Raw genomic sequence first — 26,316 nt, 5'->3', positions numbered from 1 at the left:
ACAAAAGTTAGCATTAGTCAGAAGCCAGTGAACAAAACAGATAACTGACAACTTTCAAACTTTATACAGAAAAATAGATTGCATAAGTATTCCATCTTTAACCCCCCTCTTTTGTGTTCCAAGCCCACCCACCCCACACAAATACGCATCTGTAAAGGAAAATGTGAAAACATAAACAAACCCAAGAATATGAAATATAGAAAAGATAAGCTAGATAATCTCTGAAAGTTTAAAGTTTTATAAAGATTTGTTTTTCTTTTAAAAGGCACAAAGTTACCATTAGAATAGATGGTTGTTATATGCTCAGCATACAAAGGAACAAATATCAACAGAATTATTAGCCTACACCTAAGGATTAACCAAAACATAGTGGAGAATGTTAATTTTCACAGCTTTGATGAATAACATCTGATTCTTAAATAGGGCAATATTAAAGTGAAACAGTGTGGAAATTCTGCTAAAACTGATATTTCTTTAAAAAAATAAAAAGCTGTGACCCCAGACCAATTCAAAATTGTAATATTTTCAAAAATAATTTTTTAGTTTGGAATTAGCTTACAGTGGGAGGAGAACCTATTAAGTTTCCTTTTTCATACAAATTCACTCAAGATGGAGTGAATTCACTCCAAATTCACATTTTGCCAGGACAGAACAGAAATTCCAGTGAAGGAATCACAGTGCAAAATTTCAGGTTGCACCTGTTTCCTCTGGCAGGTATTCTGTGGAGATTCTCAGTCATCCAGGTCATAGTTGCTTCCATGGTACTTTTTCAAAAGGCATCTGGAGTGGGGGGCTGGGGTTGGGAGGAAGGGAGAGAAGGGAGAGGAGGAGGAGGAGGAGGAGGAAGAGGAGAAGGAGAAGGAGAAGGAGAAGGAGAAGGAGAAGGAGAAAAAGAAAAAGAAAAAGAAAAAAAAAGAAGAAGAAGAAGGAGGAGGAGGAGGAGGAGGAGGAGGAGGAGGAGAAGAAGAAGAAGAAGAAGAAGAAGAAGAAGAAGAAGAAGAAGAAGAAGAAGAAGAAGAAGAAGAAGAAGAAGAAGAAGAAGAAGAAGAGGGAGGAGGAGGAGGAGGAGGAGGAGGAGGAGGAGGAGGAGGAGAAGAAGAAGAAGAAGAAGAAGAAGAAGAAGAAGAAGAAGAAGAGGGAGGAGGAGGAGGAGGAGGAGGAGGAGGAGGAGGAGGAGGAGGAGGAGGAGGAGGAGGAGAAGAAGAAGAAGAAGAAGAAGAAGAAGGAGGAGGAGGAGGAGGAGGAGGAGGAGGAGAAGAAGAAGAAGAAGAAGAAGGAGGAGGAGGAGGAGGAGGAGGAGGAGGAGGAGGAGGAGGAGGAGGAGAGAAGGAGGAGAGAAGAAGAAGAAGAAGAAGAAGAAGAATTGTCATTGTTGTTGTGCTACTTAGCCAAGAAGCAAATGGATGAGAAGTGAAATGTCTTATTTTTCTCAAGGAAAAAAACCAGTCCAGTTGCCTTTTGAAAAAGCATCTTTGAGCCTCTGGCAGGTGATTTGCTTTCCTTGAAACATCCTACAGTTCTGGCAGGAAGCTCATATCACACCTTGCCAGGTAAAATATTATAATTTCCTTCTGATGGGGAACACCTTGCACAATATTTTTGCACGTGTGCAATTCCTAGTGGTGGAATTTGGCTTGCAAAAGCTGGGTTGTGCAAAGGCACTTTGGAGATGCCACTGTGGAAGTTCAGGTGGGTCAACCACAGCCCCAAAACTGAGCTTGTTCAATTTGCTTGATAAAAGTATCTATTCTGAGTTGCATTAGTGCAATCTAAGTTCCAGCCTCCTCTGACTTAATAGGCAATGGATGAGAGAGTATTTAGAAAAGGTTAACTCCATGAAACCTCTCTAAATAGAAATTAAAAGGGCAAAAATTTAGGAAGCACCAGTATGGAGGCACACAGCCTATTTGTGGCTGGAAAACCATCAAGAGAAAAAAATGTCACCTTTTCTTCATCTGGAATACCAAATATCAAGGTCACCCACTGGGTCCGAAAAAGATGGAAAAAACAAGTCAGTGCCAGGAATTCATTTCTACAACCCAGACCTTCAGGTAAGCAACAGTCCTGCAAATTCAGGATCAGATGTAGGTGGGCTCCCACTACATTCTAAGGCAGGGGTCTTCAAACTTGGACCTTTTATGACTTGTGGACTTCAACTCCCAGAATTCCTCAGTCAGGCACACTGGCTGAGGAATTCTGGGAGTTGAAGTCCACAAGTTCAACTCTCAGCAACTTTAAGACACGTGGACCAATTCCCAGAATTCCCTGGGTGATTCTTCTTCTGACCAGGCTATGAAAATTCAACCATGCTTCTCCCAATTTACCAAGCCCTAAATGATTGCTTAGAAGCCATACAGCTATGCTGGGGCCAACAACTGGAAGAGCTATTTGAGCATTCTCTGGTTCCAGTGGCAGTCTACCTCAAGTTCCCGGTGTTTGAGAAAAACAATACGGAGTGGCCATCACCTTCATAGCACCTGGAAGTGAATGTTAGCCAGAAGCAACTTGGCACAACTTTTGTTGAAACGGGGTGTGAATTCTGCTTTTTCTCCACCTCTTAGGTTCCTATATTATCACTGTTTCTTTTGAAGCATTTCTAATTTTCCTTTCTGACAGATTTTAAATGCTGCTTTTTTCCTCTTTTTAATGAGTAGTGTAATTAGGGAGATGATAAAACTCCTCCACTACTTCATGGACTATAAAGACTTTATTTTATTTAAATTCTACCTCTTGCACAGAATTACTTCATTAATTAAAAGGACAAAAATTACACAGAACATAAATACATATTTAACAGATTTACTCTCAAACAATGACAATATATATATATACATATATATATATATATATATATTTCTCAATGCACTTTTTAAGCTTCCAAACTAAATGTTAATTACAGCCAAACCTTGCTCAGAACTTCAACTAAAATTAAGAAATGCTGACATTAGTTGGTTGGTCCCCAAAGATTCTTGAATGGTCCCTCAGTATTGTTAATTGAACACTTAGGATTTTAAAAAAAAATCCCACATGGGTTTTTGTGCAAGGCTGATCTGTCCCTAGTTTGCCATAAAACCTTAAGCACCATCTTCGCCTCGACTTTTACAGAGTCCTGGATTTGACATCCAAACTCATCTCAAAGTTCTCACAGAGGACTTAGAATGGATTGTCCTTCATCTGTTCAAGAGCATTCATTGGTCCCGATGTTGTTTAATATTATTTGCAAATCAGAATAAACAAAATAGAACTCTGCCTTGGAAAATCTAAGAGATTCTATGCAGGGAATGGCCAGGCAAAGTGGGAGGCACTTCGGACTATGCAATGATGCTCCATTATGGTTCTTTGTTACTAATTATTATCATTTCTTTGTTCCGTCTTTGTTTCTGTGTAGTGCACACTGTTGAAGGCTGGTGAGGAAGACCTGGAGAAGTGGCTCCTTCCATCAGCTCAAGGTCTCGTCAGGGTTGTGTAGACTGGCTGGTCCCAGTTTGCCGTGGGGCTGTGAGAAGGGGGGATGGACAAGCTGTTGAGGATGGGGGTGGCATATGGCCGGCGAGAGGAATGGAAATATGGGTATTGGTAAATGCTGGAAGAGTAGCCCGAGTAGGGGTTGTAGTAGTTAGAACCCTGAAGATCTGTGTAGTCACACTGGGAGCTGGAAAAAGCCCCCGTGGCTAAGCTCGGGGACACAGTGGTGGCACATGCCTGAGCAGTATAGGATCCGTAGTCCGAATGGGTTGGAGAGTTGTGAGGCTGGTCGCTGTAATGGCTAGGGCTGAGCTGTTCGGTCTTGATGTGAGGCCTCTGCTGGCTGGTTTCACTGGAAGAAGGGGAGGCAGAGGTTGGGCTCTTGTGAGTCCATCCCTGGGAGGCCCCACCAGTGCTGCCGTTGACCGAGTGAGAGTAAGAGGTCCCATAAGATCCTGCAGTGGAGCTCTGCCCATGGCTGGCTGGCATAGCAGAGTGCCCATTGAGTGGCAAGTACTGGTCAAATTCATGGATGTCAAAGGCCTCCATGTTGTTGATGACCTCACTGCTCAACTCAGAGATGTCCACGTTGCTGAAATCAATGTTCTGTCGACCGCTTTCCATGAGGCGTCGGCCTTCGTGCTTCAGCTCTTGCTTGCCCCCAGGGTGTAGGTCTGTCTTAGGGGTGGTAGGTGGGGTAGGAGGCCCATGGGGCTGCCCTAGAGGAAAGTGTATTTAAAACAAAATCATCATCTTACAAGTGAAAGATGGTTTAGCTTAAGCGCCAGCCCTGAAAAATGTAGGGTGATCTTATTTAATAAAAATAAATAAGAAGCTGATTGGCAGAAAAGCAAAAAATAGTCTGCTCTGGAAATCAGCTTTGGAAATCCTACTATCAAAATATAAAAGAAGCTTGGCTTCAGGCCAGGCCATTATTTCTAGAGGTACCTACCTACCAGGAAAACATTAAGCTGGGATGGTGAGGAGCAGGAGGGCCAAGTTTAACAGAATAACAGAGTTGGAAGGGACCTTGGATGTCTTCTGTTCCAACTCCCTGCTTGAGCAGGGGACCCAGTGGTGGGATTCAGCCGGTTTGCACCACTTCGGCAGAACTGGTAGCTAATCTTTTGTTGCCCAGGCCCAGAATGGACTTCCGGAAGTGGCATCCAAACAGAGAACCGGTTGCTCACTTATCTGAATCCCACCACTGAAGAGACCCTATACCATTCAAGTGGTTGTCCAATCTCTTTTTGAGAGCCTCCAGTAATGGAGCACTCACAACTTCAAGGTAAGGAGCAACCTAACAAGCTTGCTTTCTGGCCAACGTGGGCTTATGATGTGGCAACCATTTGGCAGAGCACCTAACAGTGTGAACTTAGAATTCCAGATGTGCTAAACAGAAGGAACATGGGAGAGACCACGTAAGGGTTGACTGTACAGTGTACTCATTAGAAAATGAGTGGAATATCCAAACTTTACCTTCTACCACTTCACCGTTGGGTCACCTTACCAATTTTAAGATGTGTGGACTTCAATTTCCAGAATACCCCAGCTGGCACTGAAGACTACACATCTTAAAATGTCTAAGGATGGGAGACACTGAGCTAGCTCAAAACTTCCCATCTGACAGGGAAAGGATTCTCTTACATTCAAGCCAGGGTCTTTCCAAACCAACCAGACATTAAGGATAACATCTGGCACCCCTGGCCTGTAAAGCAAATGCTTTCCTAATAGCTTTCCCAACTCTGCATGTCGATTTGGTGAACTGCATATGCAGAAAGATTTGGAAAGCTGTTCTGAGTGTAAGCAGCTGCAACGGAGAGAAATGGAAGCTCTGGGGGGGGCGGATAACAAGAAGTTGTCAAACCATTTAGCACAGCATGGGCCAGCCGAAAGAACTATACCACACATTGGTCAGGCCTTAACCAAGGTCTGATTTGCTTTCCTTTGCAGAATGAAACTGAGTGTGCACTTTGATTTGATGAATGAAATTAGTCCAAATTTGTTAATGGCAAATTTGAGTGCACCTATTGTTTTATGGCAGTTTAGTGCTTTTTCATTGGTTTTGTTTCTGTTTTTATGATGAAAACTGCCTGGAGTAAAGGATGCAAACACATAGCAAAGTCCATCAAAGTCCATCAAATCTTCACACTGATTCAAAGATGCCAGACCAGAAGTCCCAAATCCATTCAATGGAACGACTTGCTTCTAGACGTTTTAGGTGCTCCAATACTGCAGGTTTTTAAGAAGAGATTGGACAACCATTTGTCTGAAATGGTCTAGGGAATGGGTAGGCAACCTTGGCTCTTTTATGACTCATGGACTTCAACTCCCAGAATTCCTGAGCCAGCCATGGGTTGCCTACCCATTCCCTAGACCATTCCCTAGAGCCAAGGTTGCCTACCCCCTGGTCAAGGGAATGGGTAGGGAACTGTGGCTCTTTTATGACCAGCCATGCTGACTCAGGAATTCTGGGAGTTGAAGTCCACAAGTTATAAAAGAGCCAAGGTTCCCTACTCCTGGTATAGGGTTTCCTGCCTGAGCAGGAGGTTGGACTAGAAGACCTCCAAGCCAAGGTCCCTCCCAACTCTGTTATTCTGTTATTCTAGGGAAGCAGGGAAAGGAGTGCAAGGAAGGAGAGACATAAATCAAAAGAAGGTGAATCTATCAGCAGTTCTTCTCATAAACAGCAGCTCAGCTCAGGTGGGGAGAAGCATTTCCAACCATGCAAATGAACTCCTTATAAAGGAGGCAGGGAAATTACTCTTGCAGGCTCTAGCTATCTGCATTTGCCCCTAATTCTAGCATTAAAGAGACTTTATTGGAATCTGGCTAGTTCTTGCTTTCTTGGTCTAGTGCAGCTGAGTGAGTCTGGAGAACAGCCTTTGAATCTTTCACAGAAGCTTCACCCAGCCCTTATATCAGTGGTCTCCAACCTTTCTGGCTTTGGGGACCAGCAGCGGTTCCGGTGGGAGGGAGGGGGGGAGAGGATGGTTCTGCACAAGCAGGATGGTTCTCCACACAAGTGGAGCTGCATGCGTGAGTGTGCTCGCCCTCCGCTTATCTGGCCCAATTCCAAATGGGCTGTGGCCTGGGCGTTGGGGACCCCTGCCGAATATAATGTGTATGTCTGCATACACACATACACGCAAGGGAATTGAGCAGTAAGGGACCTTCGAGGTCCTCTAGTCCAACCCCCTGCTCAAGCAGGAGACACTGCACCATTTCAGACAAGTGACTGTCCAGTGTCTTCTTAAAAACCTCCACTGATGAAGCACTCACAACTTCTGAAGGCAAGCTGGTCTCCTGGTTGATTGTTCTGCTGTGAAGCTGACTAGGGCAGGGGTAGGCAACCTCGGCTCTTTTATGACTCATGGACTTCAACTTCCAGAATTCCTGAGTCAGCTGACTCAGGAATTCTGGGAGTTGAAGTCCATGAGTCATAAAAGAGCCGAGGTTGCCTACCCCTGGACTAGGGCAACTACTGTTGAAGTCCATGAGTCATAAAAGAGCCGAGGTTGCCTACCCCTGGACTAGGGCAACTACTTTTAGAAATCTGAGCAGGTGGTCTGAACAGCAGGGAAAGGTACTGGTGACTTTACATGCCCAAACTGCAGGATCACGACTCCTGCTTTGTAACAAGGACAGGTAAGACATCAGTGCTCTATTGTGAGGGGGGGAGCCTGGGGAGGGTTCTTCCCACTTTCACCCCCCTCCCCAACTTTCCTACTTTTCAGAAAATATGTTATTGTTGCAATAAGCACAGCAGAGGCCTAAAGTGTGTGTTTTTTATCCATTTCCTGCTGAAAACTCATCTCCCACCTAATTCCAGTAGCAAAGTACAGAGAGTCCTTGCCTTACGACCACAACGGAGCCCAAAATTTCTGCTGTTAAGTGAGACATTTGTTAAGTATGTTTTGCCCCATTTTACGACCTTTCTTGCCACAGCTGTTAAGCAAATCACTGCAGCTGTTAAGTTAGTAACCCGGTTAAGTGAATCTCGCTTTGCTTGTCAAAAGGTCACATGACCCTGGGACATGGCAACCGTCATAAATATGAGTCAGTTGCCAATTGTCTGAATTTTGATCACATGATCATGAAGATGCAATATAGATTGTAGTTTACAATGATTTCTTGGAAAGCTGCAAAAAAATAGGGAGGAGCAGCACCCAGCCAGGCTTTCTAAGCTGCCAGAATCAGTTTCAGTGAGGAACTTTGATTTATCAATATCTCAAAAACTCCTTTTAAAAATATCCCTGCTGTGCAACAGCTGGAAATAAAAAGGGGGGAAAACCAGGAAGTTGCTTATTGGGGGAAAATAAACCTTTTGCAACCTTCTGACAAGCAAAGTCAATTGGGGAGACAGATTCACTTAATAACCAGGTTACTAGGTTAATTGCTGCAGTGATTTACTTAACAACTGTGGCAAGAAAGGTCACAAAATGGGACAAAACTCATTTAACAACTGTCTCAGCAACAGAAATTCTGGGCTCAATTGTGATCCTAAGTCAGGAATGCTGGCTCAGGAATTCTGGGAGTTGAAGTCCACAAGTCACAACAGGGCCATAGTTCCCCACCCCTGCTATAGGGTCTCCCATAGAATACATAAAGATATATGCACGGGGGGGGGCTGCTCCCAAGACACCTTGGAAGGAAAAGGGGACCCATGTGCAAGAGCTTTCCACAAACGTGTTCAGAGTGCACCAAATTCTGAACACAAATATACTTTTAGCCCTCAGTGTGGAACTGAGCACAGAGCCACAAGGTCTTGGCTTTATGCCTAGGAGCAGAAGCCAGAAATGGAAAAATCCCAGCTTTCTTGAAAAAAAAGACTGTGAGTAGAACAGAAGCAGAGAAGAAACTGCCAATTTTGTAGGAGGGGGGAGGGGGATAGTCTCAGATTGTAGCCTGTGTTGGCCAAGGCACCTGGGACAGCTCCAAACAAAAAGTGGGAGTCCATGGGAAGCATCATGCAAGCGCCACAGTTCTGGAAGGAGAAAGGCCGCAGAAGTCTCATGGAGAAGGACATCTACTCTGTCAAACTTGATTGATTGACTGATTAATGTTCTCATGGTATCTGGAACTGAGCCTTTCTTTTCCCAAGAAAATCATCCCAAACAGAAAATGCACCAAACAGGAGAACTTGAAATATGGGCAGAGCTGCCAAATCTCCACCTATATTCATGCTATTTCTCATGACATGAGACATCCAAGATAAAGCAAATTAAGGATTCTGCCCTTGAACAAACTGTCACACCTGCCATCTCCAGCTTCTTCCCTTCACTGGCATCCTGCCATAAATAGTAAGGGAGGGGAGAAGGAATTTGGGGGAGTAACATGTGGGCCTGGGAATGAGAAGGGGGTATGGAAAACACACTGACAAGAACCAGAGGTGCTAAACTGGAATAAACCAACATTCAAGGACACCTAGCTTGAGAACCAAATGTGAAACTGGATTGAGAGGCACCAAGCTCCGAGCCATTCCCAAAACATCTTCAAGGCAACCTATTGGACACTGATGAACTGGTCAAGGGCGGAGGGCCAGGGAAAAGGGGCAAAGTGTAACCTTTATGTGGGAATACTCAGATCTAGCTTTACTTTCGCTGCAACCACTTAACTTTAGTAAAAGAACCTATCACTTCAACCAGAGTCGAGGGTCTTTCTTTCCTAAATGTCTAATTTGGGGCAGGTCTGACACAAAAACTCTTCCCTTCCCTCACCTGTGTGGTCATTGGGGTGATGCACTTCACTCATCGAGCCCAGCCCTGCGTCCGATTTGTAGATCTGGGATCCTCCGTGATGGTTCAGCTCAGCTCCTGAATCTGAATCGCTCTGGCCGGCTTTGACACTTTTCCTCCGGCGTGGCTGGTATTTGTAGTCTGGATGATCCTTTTTATGTTGAACTCTCAACCGTTCCGCTTCCTCCACAAAGGGACGCTTCTCATTTTCACTCAGTAAGCTTAAAAACAGAGAGAGGAAAACTAAATGAGTCATTCACGTATGCCTTAACCCAATTTAAGTCTAACACTCTTATGTAGTCCCAAAAACATAATCAGTGCCCTGTTGGATCAGATAAAAGGCCCATCTAATCCAGCAGCCTGTTCTCTCGATGGCCAGCCAAGTGCACAAGAAAGCCCTCCAGTCTCCCAGCAGAGGGTCTTCACAGGCAGTCCCACTCCCATCAAAGCTAAGAGCCATGGATCCCCCAGGACTTCTATGAATATGTCCAAACCGTTTTTTGAAGCTAACCAAACTTTTGGGTATAGCGAGCATCACATCTCGTGGTGGCAAATTCCAAACTTTGTTGAGTTGTGTGGTTACATATGTCCTAATTCTTCCAGGATCCAATTGTATTGGTTGGTTCTAGTATTTGAGGAAAGGGAAAATAACTTCCCCTTGTTCACTTTATCCATCCCACATCTAATTTTGTACAACTCTGTCATCTCATTCACCTCCTTTCTAGACTAAAAAAAACCCCAAATGTTGCAATCTTGGTTCACAGGGAAGATGTTCCAACCCCTTGATCACCTTAGTTACCCTCCTCTAACCTTCTCCAAGTTCCCTTATGTCCCTTACAAGATGCTCTGAACAGAACTGTGCACAATATTCCAGATGTGGTCACACTAGTGATTCTTCTAAGGGCATTATAATATTGGGTAATATAGGGGCCACTATGGTGGGAAGGTAACAGTGTTCCGTGCACCTCTGGCATCTAGTCATGCCGGCCACATGACCACGGAGACGTCCTCGGACAAGCACTGACTCTTCGGCTTTGAAATGGAGATGAGCACCAGCCCCTAGAGTCGGAAACAACTAGCACGCATGTGCGGGGGAACCTTTACCTTTACTTTAAGTGAGAATGACCTTGGGAGACAGGGAGAAGAGACTCAGCCAAGGAAATGGCCAGATAAAAGGCAACTTAGCCAGCAGCAGGAATGAGGGTGGGGCAAGAAGATGCTCAGAAGAGACCCTCCCTGGTTTCTTGGGCTGTAAAGGGGATGGGGGAGGGGAAATATACTTTTGAATTTGCAAGTTTCTGTTAATATAACCTTACAATAATGTAGAATTAGCTCATCTGGCCCTGCTCACTATTTGGTTTTTCTGTCAGACTTGCCAGTGTAAACCTCTAAATAGAAACGAGCCTTGGCTCCATTTGTTGAGAAAGCTATAGTTTATTAGAAGTTGAGCGTATCACAATAATGCATAGCCAGAACCGAGAATCACAGGCCAAAATCCTTATGTTCAACATTTCCCTCCCTTAGCCGCCTCCCATCGCTGACCACACACACGCACACCGTGTCCAATCAGACTGAAGCAAGGTATCAGAGTTTGCCTCTGTGGATACATGAGTCCAAATATTTCCTTCACTTCAAAGTGTTGCTTGTCCTCAATGAGATCAGGAGGGGGAAGGGCTTCTGCTGGTGATTTTAATGGGAAGGATTTTACTGGTTTAAGCAGATAACGGTGGAAGACAGGATGTATCCTCTTAAGATTTTTTTGGTCATTTAAATCTGACAGTTACTGGGTTGATAATTCTTACCATAGGGAAAGGACTTACAAATTTTCTCCCAGCTTTGCCAAGGGTTGTCTACACCAGGAGTCCCCAATCTCTGGCCGTGGCCCACTACTGGGTTTTGAGACATTCGGAACTGGGCTGCAGAGGTGGTGGGCGAGCATGCGCCCACTTGCATGAGCAACAGGTGGGTATGTGCCCGCTGCCCACATGGACCCATCCCATCTCCTCCCCCTGCCTGATTCACAAAGCCGGAAATTTTGGGGAACTGTGGTCTAGACTGTAGATACATGGTGGACAAACACACTTCATCCCCTCTCTTGATTTTTTTCTGAGGGGACGTCTTGTCAGCATATTTCTTATAGGTTTTTCTGGCTTCATCCAACACCTTGCGAACTCTTGGCCATGGATATTAGCACCTCTCTTGTCGATATCGTTTCTCATTATCCCAAACATACTGTGTAGAGGATACACACTGTGCTAATACCTTCACTGAATGTCATCTGTACCTTGGGTCACTGAACTGTTTATCATTACTCTAAAATCTCTTTCCCCCATTGGTCCCTGCAGGCTGTGATCTCATTTCTTTGCATAAGTAGTTAGAATTTTTGGTCCAAGGTACATATGATGCAAGACCCTCATCCTTCTTCTCCATGGGATTTTAACTGCCTGTCTAAATGGGAAATTATCTCCAATGCAGAGCTCAATATTTTTACTCGATGAAAATAAGCAACAAACCACACTTTAAAAAAAACTGAGATACACCTCAAAGGCACTCAAACCAATTCCCCATGGCCCACCTCACTGTGTTTTACCCCAATCTCCAGTAGTAGCACATAACAAATATAGTCACATTTTTGTTACATTGCTTTAATATTATTTTTCCTGATAAAGATGGCACTTTGGCCAATAAAGAATTGTATTCTGTTTTGTTCTGTTCTGCTCTGCTCTGCTCTATTCCAAGATTCTACTCTACTCTACTCTACTCTGCCAAATTACAGGACAAATTTCATGACAAACAATATTAAAGATGGTATCTGGGGGGGGAAATGATTACAATTTTAAAAACAAAGAACAGTCAAAGACATTTCAGAACAATAAGTTACTTAACCTTTACAGAACTAGAAGATATGCTTCCAATAACAATAGATAAATAAACAAACTGTCAAGTTTCTGAGTATGGGCTTTTCAAGTGACTCTGGCATTGTTTACCTTAAAAGTCCTTTATTAGCGTAATACACCAGCAAATGCTTGCTCGAAGGAAGCTGGAATCTGAAATCTCCACCCCTTGCACAATATATTAAAACACAATTCTCCACCTTTCTAATTTTGTTATTAATCATATTCTCCAATTAATTTAAAGAATCAGCTTCCCTTCCATTAGAAAAGCCGCCAAGGTCTTATCTTCTCTAGTTAAAAATGGCCTTAAAAGGTGCAATCCTACTCATCCCCCCTCCCAACATTAAACTAACTTTCTTAAAGCAATACACAAGTTTAACATATGCAACGGCTATTTCTTCATCTCTTGTCAAGCAATAACATTTGATGTTAGCAGTGTTGACACAAACAAATAAAAAAGCAATATAACCAAGGAGTACGTTAGCATGTACATGGCGCTATCTGAAATCAACAGAACTATTTAACTGGCTGGATTCTATGGCCAAGCCTTCATTTTAGCCTTTCCCCAACCCATCCAGATGTGTTGTGAATGTCATGGCTGGAATTGTTGTGATTCCAACTGTTGCAACATCTGAAGACTATCACACTGGGGAAGACCACCATAACCGACATCCCCTGGGATACAGCACAGATGCTTACTTTTCGCTCCACAAACTGAGCTGGACTTGGGATCCCATGAATAAAGCCCTACTGTCAATACTGCCTCACTCCAACTTCACACAAGGACAGAATCCAAATGAAAATGTTTGGACTAATGAGCTTTCTTCACATTTCCTATGCTTTTAAGTATTTTAAACAAAGCTTCTAATCTTTCCGACAAGTTTAAGGGACAAGCTTTTCCTTTATAATGAATAACCCAAAAAATATCGCAATCCATCAATGCACCACAGCTGACTTGTTGTGGCCAACTTGCTGCAGGACAACTTGCCAGGGCCAGCATGCCATGGGACAATTCCACAATTCAATTCTTTAAAACGATTTTAAAAATGTTTTTATTTTTTGTCATTTACATTTCACTCTGTCCCTCCCTTTACAGCCTTTAATGATTCTGTTCCATCAGCGGAGTGATGCAGTGGTTAGAATGCAGTACTGCAGGCTAATTCTGCTGACTGCTGACTGTCACCAGTTTGGCAGTTCGAGTCTCACCAGCTCAAGGTTGAATCAGCCTTCTACCCTTCTGAGGTCAGTAAAATGAGAACCTAGACTTTTGGGGGCAAGAGGCTGACCCTGTAAACAGCTTAGAGAAAATTAAAGCACTGTGAAGCGGTCTAAGTGCTATTGCTATTGCTCTTCCTTCCTTCCTCCCTCCCTCCCTCCTTTCCTAGTAGTTAGAATGCAGCATTACAGGCTGACTCTGCCCATAGTCAGAAGTTGGATCCTGACTGGCTCCAGGTTGACTCAGCCTTCCATCCTTCAGAGGTCGGTAAAATGAGGACCCAGGTTCTTGGGGGTAAGAGGCTGACCCTGTGTAAGAGGGCTGTAAAGCATTATGGGGCAGTATATAAGTCTAGTACTGCAATCCTGTAGTTGTTTACTAAGTAGCAGAACTCGACTGAGCACAGCTCGATTTGGAGTTGAGAACCACAAGAACACCTTCCGTTTACATTTTTCGACAAGGCCCATTAAATAAACAAGGATCTATTTCAGGGGCATGGACTATATTTTCTTTTCCAGCTTTCCACATAAAAGTAAATAGCTTCTGAATTGATAGAAATGGAAATAGAATCATAAGGCCCCAAGGGTCCTTGGAGGTCTTCTAGTCTAACCCCCTGACCAAGGCAGGAGTTGAAAAGTTGTCCAGTCTTTTCTTAAAACAAAAACAAAACCCTTCTCAGCAACCAGAGCACCCACAACTCCAGGAGGCAAGCTGTCCCATTAATTAATGGTTCTGTCCAGAAATTCCTCCTTATTTCCAGCTTGGATCGTCCTTTGATGAGTTTCCATCCACTGCTGGTCGTCCTGTCCTCAGGTGCTGTGGGAGTGTAAATTGTCACTTTTTTTCTTGTGACAACCCTTCAAGGATTGGAAGATGCTACTATGTCTCCCCCTAGTTCTTCTCTTCCTTAGGGCTAAACATACCTGTGGCAAATATCTGCAGCTCAGGGGTAGGATGAGGATGAAGGTTTGTTCTCCGGGCTTGTGGGTTGGTTTCTGGAACATTTCGTTACCAGTCTAACATCTTCAGCAGAGTTTAGGGGAGTTGTGTGGCTGTGTGTCCCCTAAACTCCACTGAAGATGTTACCTAGCCTGGTAATGAAATGTCGGAAACCAACCCACAAGCTCGGAGAACAAACCTCCACCCTTGTACCTAGTTTCCTCAGCTGTTTATCATATGGTTTGGTCTTCAGGCCCCTCGTCATCTTTGTTGCTCTTCTCTGCCCTAAACCAAACTGATTCCGCATCAAAGTGTATCATGCTCTTATCCTCCACAAATATGCCACAGAAATGCCTCAATTGACACCTTGATATATCAGTTTAGCCTCCAGACTCCTTATCACCTTTGTTGCTCTTCCCCACATTAGAATCAGAATAGAGCTGGAAGGACCTTGGAGGTCTTCCAGTCCAGCCACCTGCTCAAGTAGGAGACCCTACATCATTTCAGACAATTGGCTGTCTAGCCTCCTCTTAAAAACTTTGAGTGAGGAAGCACCCACAATGTGTGAAGGCAAGCTGTTCCTCCTTAATTCCAGGTTGCTTCTCTCCTTGAGTAGTTTCCATCCATTGTTTCTTGTCTTGCCTTCTGGTCCTTTGGAGAATAGTTTGACCCCGTTCTTTGTGGCAGCCCCTCAAATATTGGAACACTGCTATTATGTCTCCCCTGTCCTTCTTTTCTCTAGACTAGCCAAACCCAATTCCTGCAACCATTTTTCGTATGTTTTAGTCTCCAGGCCTTTGATCATCTTAGTTGCTGTTCTCTGCACTTTTGCCAAAATCTCAACATCTTTTTTGTAATGTGGTGACCCAAACTGGATGCAGTATTCCAGAGGTGGCCTTACTAAGGCTTTATAAAGTGGTACTAATAAAACCAAATTGATTCCAAACCGATACTAATAAAACCAAACCAACCATTTGCGTTGTAAACCACCCTGAGTCCTTTGGGAATAGGGCGGTATATAAACCGAATAAATAAATTAAATAAATAAATTAAACCAAACTGATTCTGAATCAAAATGTATCCTGCTCTTATCCTCCACAAATATGCCACAGAAATGCCTCGACTGCCATATTTATACATCATTCAGGGCAACTAAAATGCAGCAGTGCTCCTGGGGCCCTTTGCACGCCACCCAAGGAGCCACAACATCCTTCCTTCACCTTTTGGCAGCCCTTGGAAAATCCCCAAAGATGCCCTTCAAGAAAAGTACCTGCTTTTAAAGATTTTTTTAAAAAAAGCCTTTTCCCACCGCTTTCGACAATTATCTTGATGTGGGAGGGCGAGTTGCACCCATTTCAGACTCTGACCTAAAACACCCTCTTGGTTGCAAAATTCACACTTTGGACCAATTGCAGCATCCCCGTGGGTCACATGATCAAAATTGAGACACCTGGCAACTAGTTCGTATTTATGATGGTCGCGGTGTCCTGGGACCACATGATCCCCTTTTGCGACCTTCTGACAAGCAAAGTCAATGGGGAAGCCAGACTCACTTAACAACCATGTTACTAACTTAATCACTGCAGTGATTCACTTAATAACTGAGCCTCTACTGATGGAGCACCAACAACTTCTGGAGACAAGCTGTTCTACTGGTTAATTGTTCTGTTAGGAAATTTCTCTTTAGTTCTAGCTTGCTTCTCTCCTTAATTAATTTCCATGCATTGTTTCTTGTCTTGCGTTCTGGTGCTTTGGTGAGTAGTGTGACCCCCTCTTCTTTGCGGCAGCTCCTCAAATACTGGAACACTGCTATCATGTCACCCATTTCTTCTTTTCTCTAGATTGATATATTCAGCTCCTGTAACCATTCTTCATATGTGAGAGAAAAGTTCTTAAATTTCCAAAGCTCTGTTCCCATTAAGTCCCACTCATGTTTTCTGGCATCTCTGGATAACACCCGTCCATCCATCATAACGTGGGCAATCCGTGAAGACCACAAAATAAATGTTACCAAGTTTTGTAAAATAGCCCCAGATTCACTGACTGATTGATTCTGACACTATTTTCTGCAGTGCCCTTTGGTTTGTCACCAGTTGCTCAAAAGCCCTTAAAAATTCTTCCAATACACTATTGCTTTCTTATTTGACTACAGACCCAAATGCTAACAAAATTAATCTTATTTATTAAGCATTTATCGCTAGATATTGTCCAGACATGGAAGAAAACAATTGACAGTGTGCTATAGTCAATTATGACATCACAGTATAAAATAAGGAGCTTGTAAACTAAAAAGTCCATGGCATGTAATATTCATTTCTATACAAAGGGGGAAAAAAGCATTTATTTTAAAGCAATTTCACAAGAGCTCATGAAGAAAAGGGGTGTTTTTTCCCCCACAACAGTATCAAGCAGAAACTTGATGCAAGTCAATTCCAAGGGACTGGCGGCAAACAAGGAAAAATTCTCAGCCCTGAAGAGAAGCAGTTTGATTTGAGATTAGCTGAGAAGGAAAAAGGAGTTTTAGTGCAACAGCCCATCTTCAGCCCAAAATGGCACTATGTCATGCTAAAGGGAAGGGAAGGGAAGGGATGCACACATACATATCCATAGACACATGCATACAGTATATGTATATATCACAGACATTTAGAATACATAGCGGAAAAAGAGTTAACATGGTACAAAGCTATTACAGAATCTAGTTGTTATGCTTTGGATATTGTGAAACCTCCTCCCAGAAGGTAACAAGAAAACTGGCCATGGAGAGGATGTGTAGCATCCCAGGCAATACTGCAGACCCTGGTCAAGCAGCGCTTACATGCCGTGTCCTGGAGAGAAGGAAGTGAAACTCCAATCATCTTGTCTTCACCACCTTCCTGTCCGAAACAGTAATATCTCCAAACCACACAGTAATACAATGTAGACTTGACTGTCAAGAGTTTTTCTAGGGAGTATAACTTTGCTGACATTACGAAGGATTTGTGAGTGGCCAACTAGCATAGAAGTTAAAAATGACAGAAGTGAACATTCAGAAAGGGACTTTCCATCCCCATAAACACACACACACACACACACACACACACACACACACAGAGAGAGAGAGAGAGAGAGAGAGAGAGAGAGAGAGAGAGAGAGAGAGAGAGAGAGAGAGAGAGAGAGAGAGAGAGAAATGAGCCACATTCAGATTCATAAAAAAATAAATTATGGTTTGATATATTCACTCGTTAATTCAATGGAAAATAAAACACTTTTGACTACAATCCTACATCAATTTGTTCTTTCTGAAACAAAACCAAGAGGCATCTCTTGGGTTACATGTCCCATTTCTTGCGATAGCTCTCTCCAATCCAGTGCCTTCTGGTTGTGTTGACTTTAACATCCCGCACTGGCTGAGGATTACAAAAACCCACATCTCAAATATTTGTAAGGTGTCTGACTGAGAAAGACTGAACTGTAACAAGCCAATATAAATATTCCTAAGCAGTTGGACTGTGGATAGGAACACAGGAGGGGGGAGAGGAAGAGATAGTTCTCTCCGAAGAGCCATAAACTTCATTGACAATGCCTTCGAGGTCCCATCAGCTTCCAAGATAAATTTCTCCCTGTGTTAAGAGGGTCTACACGCACATTTATATGCAAGGGCTAAATATGTTTACTTCTAAGAGAATCTGGCATTCACAGCCTGCCTTAAATACAGTGGCGCAAATCTCCCCAGGACGCATTCCAGCAGCTTCATGTGTTCATCCAGAAATTGCAAAAGTAGCTTCCATAAGGAAAAAATAGTTGCAACTTGTGTCCTCCTTTTGTTGCCTATTGCCACCCAGAGATTAGTTTTCGTTTCCAGAAAACTGAAGCTCCCATCTTCCCACCCAGCAGTAAGCCACACTGAGATCAAAGAGGCCTATTCTGAGAAACTATATTTCTCGACTTATGACCCTAATTGAGCCCAAAATTTATGTGGCTAACTGAAAGGCTTGTTAAATGAGTTTTGTCCCATTGTACGACCTTTATTGCCACAGTTGTTAAGTGAATCACTGCACTTAATAACGTTATTGTGAAGTGAACCTGGCTTCCCCGGTGACTTTGTTTGTCAGAAGGTCACAAAAGGGAATCACATGACCCCAGGGGGACACTGCGACCATCATAAATGAGCCTTGGTGGAGCAGTGGGCTAATGCCTCCTTAAGTAACACCAGCTGCCTGCAATTATTGCAGGTTCGCATCCCACCAGGCTCAAGGTTGACTCAGCCTTCCATCCTTCCCAGGTAGGTAAAATGAGGACCCAGATTGTTGGGGGCAATTAAGCTGACTTTGTAATAATGCCGCTTGGGTGTGTGTGTGTGAAAGCCCTAATAAGCAGGCATATACATAGAATGAAGGCTACTGCTAAGCTTGTAAGCCGCCCTGAGTCTTCGGAGAAGGGCGGGATATAAATGGAATTAAAATAAATAAAATAAATAAATAAATGTGAGTCCATTGCCAAGCATCTGAATTTTGATCACGTGACCATGGGGAATGCTGCAACGGTTGTAAGGGTGAAAAACAGTCGTAAGTCACTTTTTTCAGTGCCATTGTAACTTTGGTCACTAAATGAACGGTTGTTAAGTCGAGGACTACCTATACAGAAGAATCTTCTCTGGGGGGGGGGGAAGCTTAACCATTAAAAAGGGTCCCTGAGATCTCAACAGCCCTTTAATTTGGAACCCAAATTAAAACATCCCCTTTAGATCAGAGGTCCACAACCTTTTGGGCACCAGGGACCAGTTCCGTGGAGAGAGGTTTTTCGCGGACCGGAGGGAGTGTGGTTTTGTGTGCTGCCTGTATCCCACGGATGGGGCTTTGCTTGTTTGTGCAGACCGGTTGCTGGCATGCCACAGCCCGGTACCGGTCCATGGCCCGGGGTTGGTGACCCCTGCTTTAGATAACTGTCTAGGTTTTTATTTAACACATCCAGCAAAAAAGGAGCCCACTAGCCTTCTGAATCACACAGAATTCTTTTTACTGTCAGGATTTGTTTTTTCTCCTAAAATCAGAGTCTGCTTTCCTGTAGCTCAAGGACAGCCTTCTGTGTTCTACATTTAGGAATGATGGAAAGCAGGTCCCATCAAGTCTTTCAGATTCAGAAAAAGGCTAGCCCAGGGGTAGGCAACCTTGGCTCTTTTATGACTCGTGGACTTCAACTCCCAGAATTCCTGAGCCACGAGTCATAAAAGAGCCAAGGTTGCCTACCCCTGGGCTAGCCTATCTTTGCCAAGGCTACATCTACCCACTGCCTTCAACCTCCCTTCAACCGAAGACCTCATTTCCAGTCCCCAAAACATCTTTTCTCTGTTTTTCTTTGCTCTTCTCCCAGTTTTTCCGAATCTCGGTTAAGGTGTGGGAGTCTGAGCAGCCCAAAGGAGAGAGGAACAATGGCATCTCATAGAACATAGAATAAGAGAGTTGGAAGGGACCTTGGGAGTCCAACCCCTTGCTCGAGCAGGATAGTCTATACCATTTCAGACAAAAGGCTGTCCAGTCTCTTCTTGAAAGTCAGCAGTGATGGAACACCCACAACTTCTGAAGGCAAGCCCTTGCACTGATTGATTGTTTTCACCTTCAGGAAATTTCTCCTTAGTTCTTAGGTTGCTTCTCTCCTTGATTTAGTTTCCATCCACTGTTTCTTGTCCTGCCTTTGGTGCTTTGGAAAATAGCTTGACTCCCTCTTCTTTGGGGCAGCCCGTCAGATACTGGAACTCTGCTATCATGTCACTCCTAGTCCTTCTCTTCACTAGACTAGACAGCTCTTGATTTGGAAAGTCTTTTTAAGCAGTATATAAGTGACTTCTCACAGCACACACAGGAACTTGTAAGAGATTCATCTGCATGTATTTTGCATGTGCTTCAACAAAGTATTTGCATCTATCTTGCTAACAGTTCTATCCCACATCCCCCTCCCCAACTTGCTACACAACAGTTCAGGACTTGATAGAGTTTTTCTTCTCCCCACCACTTCTTTCTCCTCTGCAGTGTATAAGGGCTGGGTAAATCACGACAACACCCAAGAGCCAGGCAAGGATTCAAACCCATTTCACACCTGATGTCCCTCTGCTCCAAAATGAGTTGCAGTAAGACTGATACTTCCTCGATCTTCTGAATAGGAAAATACCTCGGTGCCCACATTTCTAAGCTAGACAAGCTTATTTCTTGGCTCAAAGAAAAGGTCACTTGGAGCCTAGAATTCCCTTCTAGCATACTGCATCAGATTCAGCAAAGTACAAAGCTTTGCATTCTGAAAAATGCCCTTTAACCTTTGGAAAGAACATGCCCTTTTGGCAACAGCTGAATCTGCCCCCAAAGGAGACACAGCCCAAAACCACAGAGACTCTCAATCGTTCACAAAAACTGTTGCCTTCCAGGGCAAACATTTCTAACAAAAGCATTTATTGATTTCTAACTACTTAGGAAGATGTAGGTTTATCATGCAATTGAACATTTAGATGTATTTTTATGTTGGGGGTCCCACAGGCGTAAACATGAACAAGGGATATTTTCCCCCTCTGAATTTCTCACCAACTAACTTCAGAAATGTCACTTTTAAGCCATCCCATGATTCGGTTTTGGCTTCTCGTATATTCTTGACGGCCGATTGCAAAAACCACAGCTTACGGCTTAGCAAATCATGCCAACGTAGCTCATTGTGACTCGCTCAACTCGTTCATTACTGATCGTGCAGCCCAGCTTCATTGGGAAATACAAGCCAGGGCTGGAAGAGAAAACTGAAAACTGGGATGACCTGCCTGTATTTACACACGCAGGACAAAAGCCACCTGCTCTACCTTGCTGGAGGGCAAATACACCAGGTACAGGAAGTCCTCTACTTACAGAAACACATTTAGTGACCGTTTGAAGTTACAACAGCACTTTAAAAAGGGACTTCTGACCATTTTGCACACTTACCACCAGTGCAGCATCCCCCATGGACATACGGTCAAAATTCGGACACTTGGCAACTGACTCACATGGAGGACGGTCACAGTGTCCCAGGGTAAGATGATCCCCTTTTGTGACCTTCTGAGAAAGTCAATGGGGCAGCCGGATTCACTTAACAACCATGTTACTATCTTAACAACTGCAGTTTTTCACTTAACAACTATGGCAAGAAAGGTTGTAAAAGGGGGAAAAACTCACCTAATAAATGTCTCGCTTAGCAACAGAAATTTTGGGTTTAAATTGTGGTCGTAAGTTGAGGACTACTTGTACTTCCATGCAGAGAATTGCAGCGGGGGAGGGGAGGCTGGAATTTCTTCCAGAGGGAGAAAATATTGTGCAAATTTTTTGCCTTACAGCAAAGAGGCTTCTGTACCAAACCATCTCTAGGAGGGAGCTGTAAAGCAACGAATGCCTGAATAAAATCTCCTCCGAGTCGGGAACTCGCTGGGTGGCCTTGTGGTGCTTTGCTCGGAGTCAGGCGAGATACAATGCGCACATAAGAGTGTGTGTGTGTGTGTGTGTGTGTGTGTGTGTGTGTATGCTTTATGGCAATATTGGCTGGGTTCAGACAAGACGCCGTGGCAGGTTTGAAGTGCAGCGTGCAAGCGAGCCGTATGGCTGCCTTGGCACATAATGCTCCATAAACAGAGCATTAAAAACCACCAGAGCTGGAGTCATGCACAGGCTTGTTTGAGACCAAAGAAACTGAAGGCAGTGGACAGAGAGGCAGTAAACCCATGATCTGTCATATCAAACAAAATTCTTTTAATCTTCCAGTTTGTTTCGTTTGTGTAACTGCCCATTTACATATGTGGCTCTGAGCGTCCACAGTTATAAACTAAAAACAAAACACATAAATAAGAACAAAAAACCCAACAGTAGCAAAATAAATAATAAACGGTAGTAAAAATAAATTAAAGTAATTAAAAAAAACCAATTGACCACACACACTACACCTAGGGAAGACAGGTGGCATACCCCTTATCTATTTACTCATTCTGAATCTGCTCTGTGCTAAGGGTTTTCTAGGCGGCTTAAAAAGAATTCATTTTCAAAGAACATTAAAACAGTAAAATACATCAGCTAGGGGCACAGGGAAAAAAACAGCTGTAACAGCTATTATTCCTATCCAAGTCAAGCAGTGTAGCATAAAAACAAAATAGTTTATTTACGGGTTTCAAAAAGTTGTTTCAAAAAAGTGTTAACAAAAGCCTCTGTCTTTTTAATTTTAACGGTGTTTAAGTGACAGTGGCCTGAGAAAGAAAAAGCACAGGGCTTTTATTAAACTGTGCCGTATTGCATTGTACCAAAATGACAGTTCTTCTAACTATCCCATTCATTTATTAGGGATAGTTTCAGCTCATCATTATTTTTTCTAAACCTGGTACTCATTTTCTGATTGCCAGGTTTAGAAAAAGGATGAGCTTCTAAAAACTTATATATAATAAGGTAAAGGTAAAGAAGGTAAAGGTTCCCCTGCACATGCGTGCTAGTCGTTTCCAACTCTAGGGACCGGTGCTCATCTCCATTTCAAAGCCGAAGAGCCAGCGCTTGTCCGAGGACGTCTCCGTGGTCATGTGGCCGGCATGACTAGACGCCAAAGGCGCACGGAACGCTGTTACCTTCCCACCGGAGTGGTCCCTATTTTTCTACTTGCATTTTTACGTGCTTTTGAACTGCTAGGTTGGCAGAAGCTGGGACGAGTAACAGGCGCTCACTCTGTTATGCGGCACTCAGGATTCCACCCGCCAAACTGCCGACCTTCTGATCGACAAGCTCAGCGTCATAACTCACTGAGCCACTGCATCCCTGTTTATATATAATAGAAGTACGTATAAAGCAAATATAAGCACCCCGGTGTTTTCATAGGTCACCCAGTATCCTATGCCTGCAAAGTACAAACCAGGGAATAGTAAACTTGTCTTTTTCACCCTACATAGCTCTATTCCAATGTGCTACTTAAAATCTCAACAGGGCTTCCCTGTAACTCAAGAGCAATGAAGGTTTGCAGCAAACCTTGGGAGCCAAGCTAATAGAAAATTCCAGAGGGGCAGCTGCTCTGAGCTTGCTCCAGCAAAACAAAGAAAGTCTTGTGGCACCTGAAAAAAAAATTGAAGCCAGGTGTCAGCTTCTGGGGGCATGGAGTTCTAGTCCATGCAAACTTTTGCCACAATAAATACGTTGGACTTTAAAGTATCCTTTTTCTCTAAGTAAAGCTGAGAACCGTTTGATTTTTTTTTTCATAGGCAACAAGAGTTGTTTTAAAAAGTGATCCTATGGAGAAGTGTGAGCCAGGAAAGCTCAAAGGATCATAAAATCGTTAGTCTCTAAGGCGCCACAAACTGATTTAATTCCTGTGACCAAGAACATAGTTTGTTACATCTCTTTCATACAGTGTTTTACACCTTGTGACATGGGTCCCTTTTGAGGGGTTCAGGCTCCTCTTCCCCATAAAAAAATTGTTTATTCAGAGTCACTTGATTGGCAACAAGCTGGGAAGAGATGGGAACCCATTTCTCTGTAAACAGTTCCAAACTGACCCTACCTTGAGATCAGTATCTCACCACCTAGAGCTTAAAAGTGAGATACTGAAATATTCCAGGAATTTGGCACCATGGTGATGCTTCATATAAGGCTAAAAAGAGAAAGGAAGGCAAGAACCCTTCCCCAAACCCTCTCTCCTCGTTTGTTTTATAATGCACCGTGTTTCCAGCTTTGGAAAATCAGTGGCCCTTCAAGCAAGTTGCTTGAACCAGGGCTAGAAAGAGCCACCTTTTAACAGGTAGAGGCCAGCAACCTCAAAGGCTCAGATCAGGGTGGGTGGGAGGGGGGGGGCTTAAAGTAAATCCCTTTGAACTTCCAGGAATGTCCCTGATCTGACCCTTAATTTCCTTCCAGCTGTCCTTCATTACCCTGGCTGCACTTTTGATTCCCACTATGTGTTCCTTAACTTCAGGATTTATCCCTCAAAGAAAAAGTGGGGAGGGGGGTTCTCAGAGGCTCTACCAGCCACCCCCTCCAGTAGCCCTGAAAAGCCAGCGCATGTCCAGGCTTGGATGTTGTAAGCCAATGTTTGGAAACACCTCCATCAGAGCCAGGTTTTGCATACACACGTATGTTTGGACTACATCACCCCGTTCCAGTCTGATCCCTCCTGAACATGCGTGTCCACTTAAAATGAGGGAGCTACTAATTTTTCAGCCCTTCCAACGCGCAGCTCCCCTCCTTCATCAAAGCGACACCCAACAGGACAGGAGTTGCTTGCAGACAGAAGCCGATGAAAGTCGAATCGGTTTTCAAGGCGGCTTAGTCAGGAAAAAGGTCCGAACACGCCCAGGTCGGTCGGTCGTCTCAACAACTTGATCCAAACGCCGCATCTGAGCGACCGCTCCGCCACTTCTTCCGCTTACTGAGCCCGAGCGCCTCCCCCCGGGCTTAAAAATCCCCCGGGCCAGCCCGACACACGGCTTTCTCAACAACCGAAGGATGGAGTTCCCATCATCCACAGCCGGCCATACCCCCGGCCTGCTCGCTGGCAACGACGCTGGAAAATCGGTCCAAAGGCAGCCGGTCGGTTAGCTCCGATTCTCAAAGCTCGCAGCTTGGGACGGAGAAAGTCCCCGCACAGCGGCGGAAGGAGCAGCACCCAGCCGGGCCGACCGCGAGCCCCCGCGGGCTCCGGCGCCCAAACGCAACCCGCCGCTCGATCCCCCGAGTCGGAGAAGCCGTCGTCTGCAACACGCACTGAATCACGAGCCTGGGAAGAGGGTCGACCGCGGGGGAGACCGACCGACCGACCGAGGAGAGCCGCCGCCGCCGCCGCCCCCCCTCCCGTGCCCTGCCGCTCCCCGCCCGGGCTCCGCGCCGCGCACTCACCGCCAGAGCTTGCCCAGCGTCTTGCTGAGCTCGGCGTTGTGCAGGTGCGGGTACTGGTCGGCCAGCTTCCTGCGCGCCGCCTGCGCCCAGACCATGAAGGCGTTCATGGGCCGCTTGACGTGCGGCTTGGCCTTCAGCGCCCCGTGGCCCCGCACCGGCATGGGCACCAGGCTCCAGTCGTAGCCCTTCAGCACCTGCGAGACGGCGTCCCGGATGCAGGCGGGGAAGCGCTCGTCCGCCTCCCCCGCCTCGCCCTTGGCCGAGCGCGGCGCCGAGCCCGGCGGCGGACCCTCCGAGCCGGCCGGGGAGCAGGGCGCGTCCGAGTCCGAATCCACGTGCGAGAGGGAGCTGGCCGTGCCGGCCGGGCTGCCCGGCGCCTCCGGGGCTTTGGCGTGCTCCTCGCTCATGTCGAGCATCGGCGGCGCGGGCCGGGCGAGCGGGGGATGCCGCCGGACAGCCGCGGGCGGGCAGGGGGCCGGCGCGCCCGGAGCTCCGGACTCAGCTGCCGGCTGGGCTTTTTCTCCCGCCGCCGCCTCTGCCGTGAGCCCAGGCGAAGCGGAGCGCCCGACCTGCCCGACGGCGCCGCTTGATCCAAACGCTTCGACTCGGCGCGGCCAGCGACTTTCTTCCCCGGCGGGGCGAGCCGGCTCCGCCTCCTCCCCCGTTCCTATTGGCCGGCCGAGAACGGGCTACTCTGCATAAAAGGCGGGGCTTCGGCTCTCCCCGGGTTCTTAAAGCGACCCACGACTTAAAAGTAAAATGAAATGAAATGAAAAACGGAGGGTGGAAAGTTGACATATGGTTTGTTTGCAGTTTAGCTGCGTGGAAAATTGGGGGAGGGGGACTGCGAGTGTAAAATTTGCGAGTACGGTATAAAATAGTAGTGACTTGGGGAGTAAATGTACTAGCCAGCTCTTCCCAACATTGTGCTGTCCGGACGTGCTGGATCAACCCATGGAGCCTGGACTCTGTAGTTCAATGCATCCGAAGAACTTCAGTTAAAGAGCTTTGCTAGATCGGGCTGGGCTCCAGAAGTCTACGTAATGCGGCGCGGGTGGCCAAACAAATTATCCTCAGGTTTGCTTCGGACATCTGGAAGTGGACCTGGATTGGCCTGAATGTGGAGGGTCGGCAATGGGACAGAATGGTGCGTCTGATTAATCCACGAAAATCAGCAGGGAAGCCCCAACCCTCCTCACCCTCCCAGGGTCCAGAGG

The 26,316-nt window shown here is 45.2% G+C and overlaps 1 protein-coding gene across 1 annotated transcript; it reads right to left on the bottom strand.

Annotated features, from left to right (window-relative positions):
* Nucleotides 1-1,341: 1,341 nt before the first annotated feature.
* On the bottom strand, nt 1,342-25,783 carry SOX8 (SRY-box transcription factor 8). Its single transcript, XM_081338040.1, has 3 exons — nt 25,100-25,783; nt 9,186-9,424; nt 1,342-4,184 (listed from the first exon to the last, which is right to left on the bottom strand). The coding sequence occupies exons 1-3, from the start codon at nt 25,513-25,515 to the stop codon at nt 3,445-3,447; spliced, it is 1,395 nt and encodes a 464-aa protein (XP_081194166.1). The 5' UTR covers nt 25,516-25,783; the 3' UTR covers nt 1,342-3,444.
* Between the last annotated feature and the right edge of the window lie 533 nt (nt 25,784-26,316).

The sequence above is a fragment of the Vipera berus genome, assembly GCF_964194415.1.
Source record: "Vipera berus genome assembly, chromosome: 13".
In the NCBI taxonomy this organism is placed as follows: domain Eukaryota; kingdom Metazoa; phylum Chordata; class Lepidosauria; order Squamata; family Viperidae; genus Vipera; species Vipera berus.
The sequence above is the reverse complement of the archived record's forward strand: the minus strand, read 5'-3'. Positions and strand labels throughout refer to the sequence as shown.

What these genes read in the sequence shown, in the direction of transcription:
- SOX8 (XM_081338040.1), bottom strand. Translation starts at nt 25,515, where the DNA reads ATGCTCGACATGAGCGAGGAGCACGCCAAAGCCCCGGAGGCGCCGGGC. An exon ending in ACGCTGGGCAAGCTCTGGCG is followed by an intron (nt 9,425 to 25,099) that starts GTGAGTGCGCGG and finishes TCTGTTTTTAAG; the next exon opens with CTTACTGAGTGAAAATGAGA. An exon ending in TCACCCCAATGACCACACAG is followed by an intron (nt 4,185 to 9,185) that starts GTGAGGGAAGGG and finishes ACTTTCCTCTAG; the next exon opens with GGCAGCCCCATGGGCCTCCT.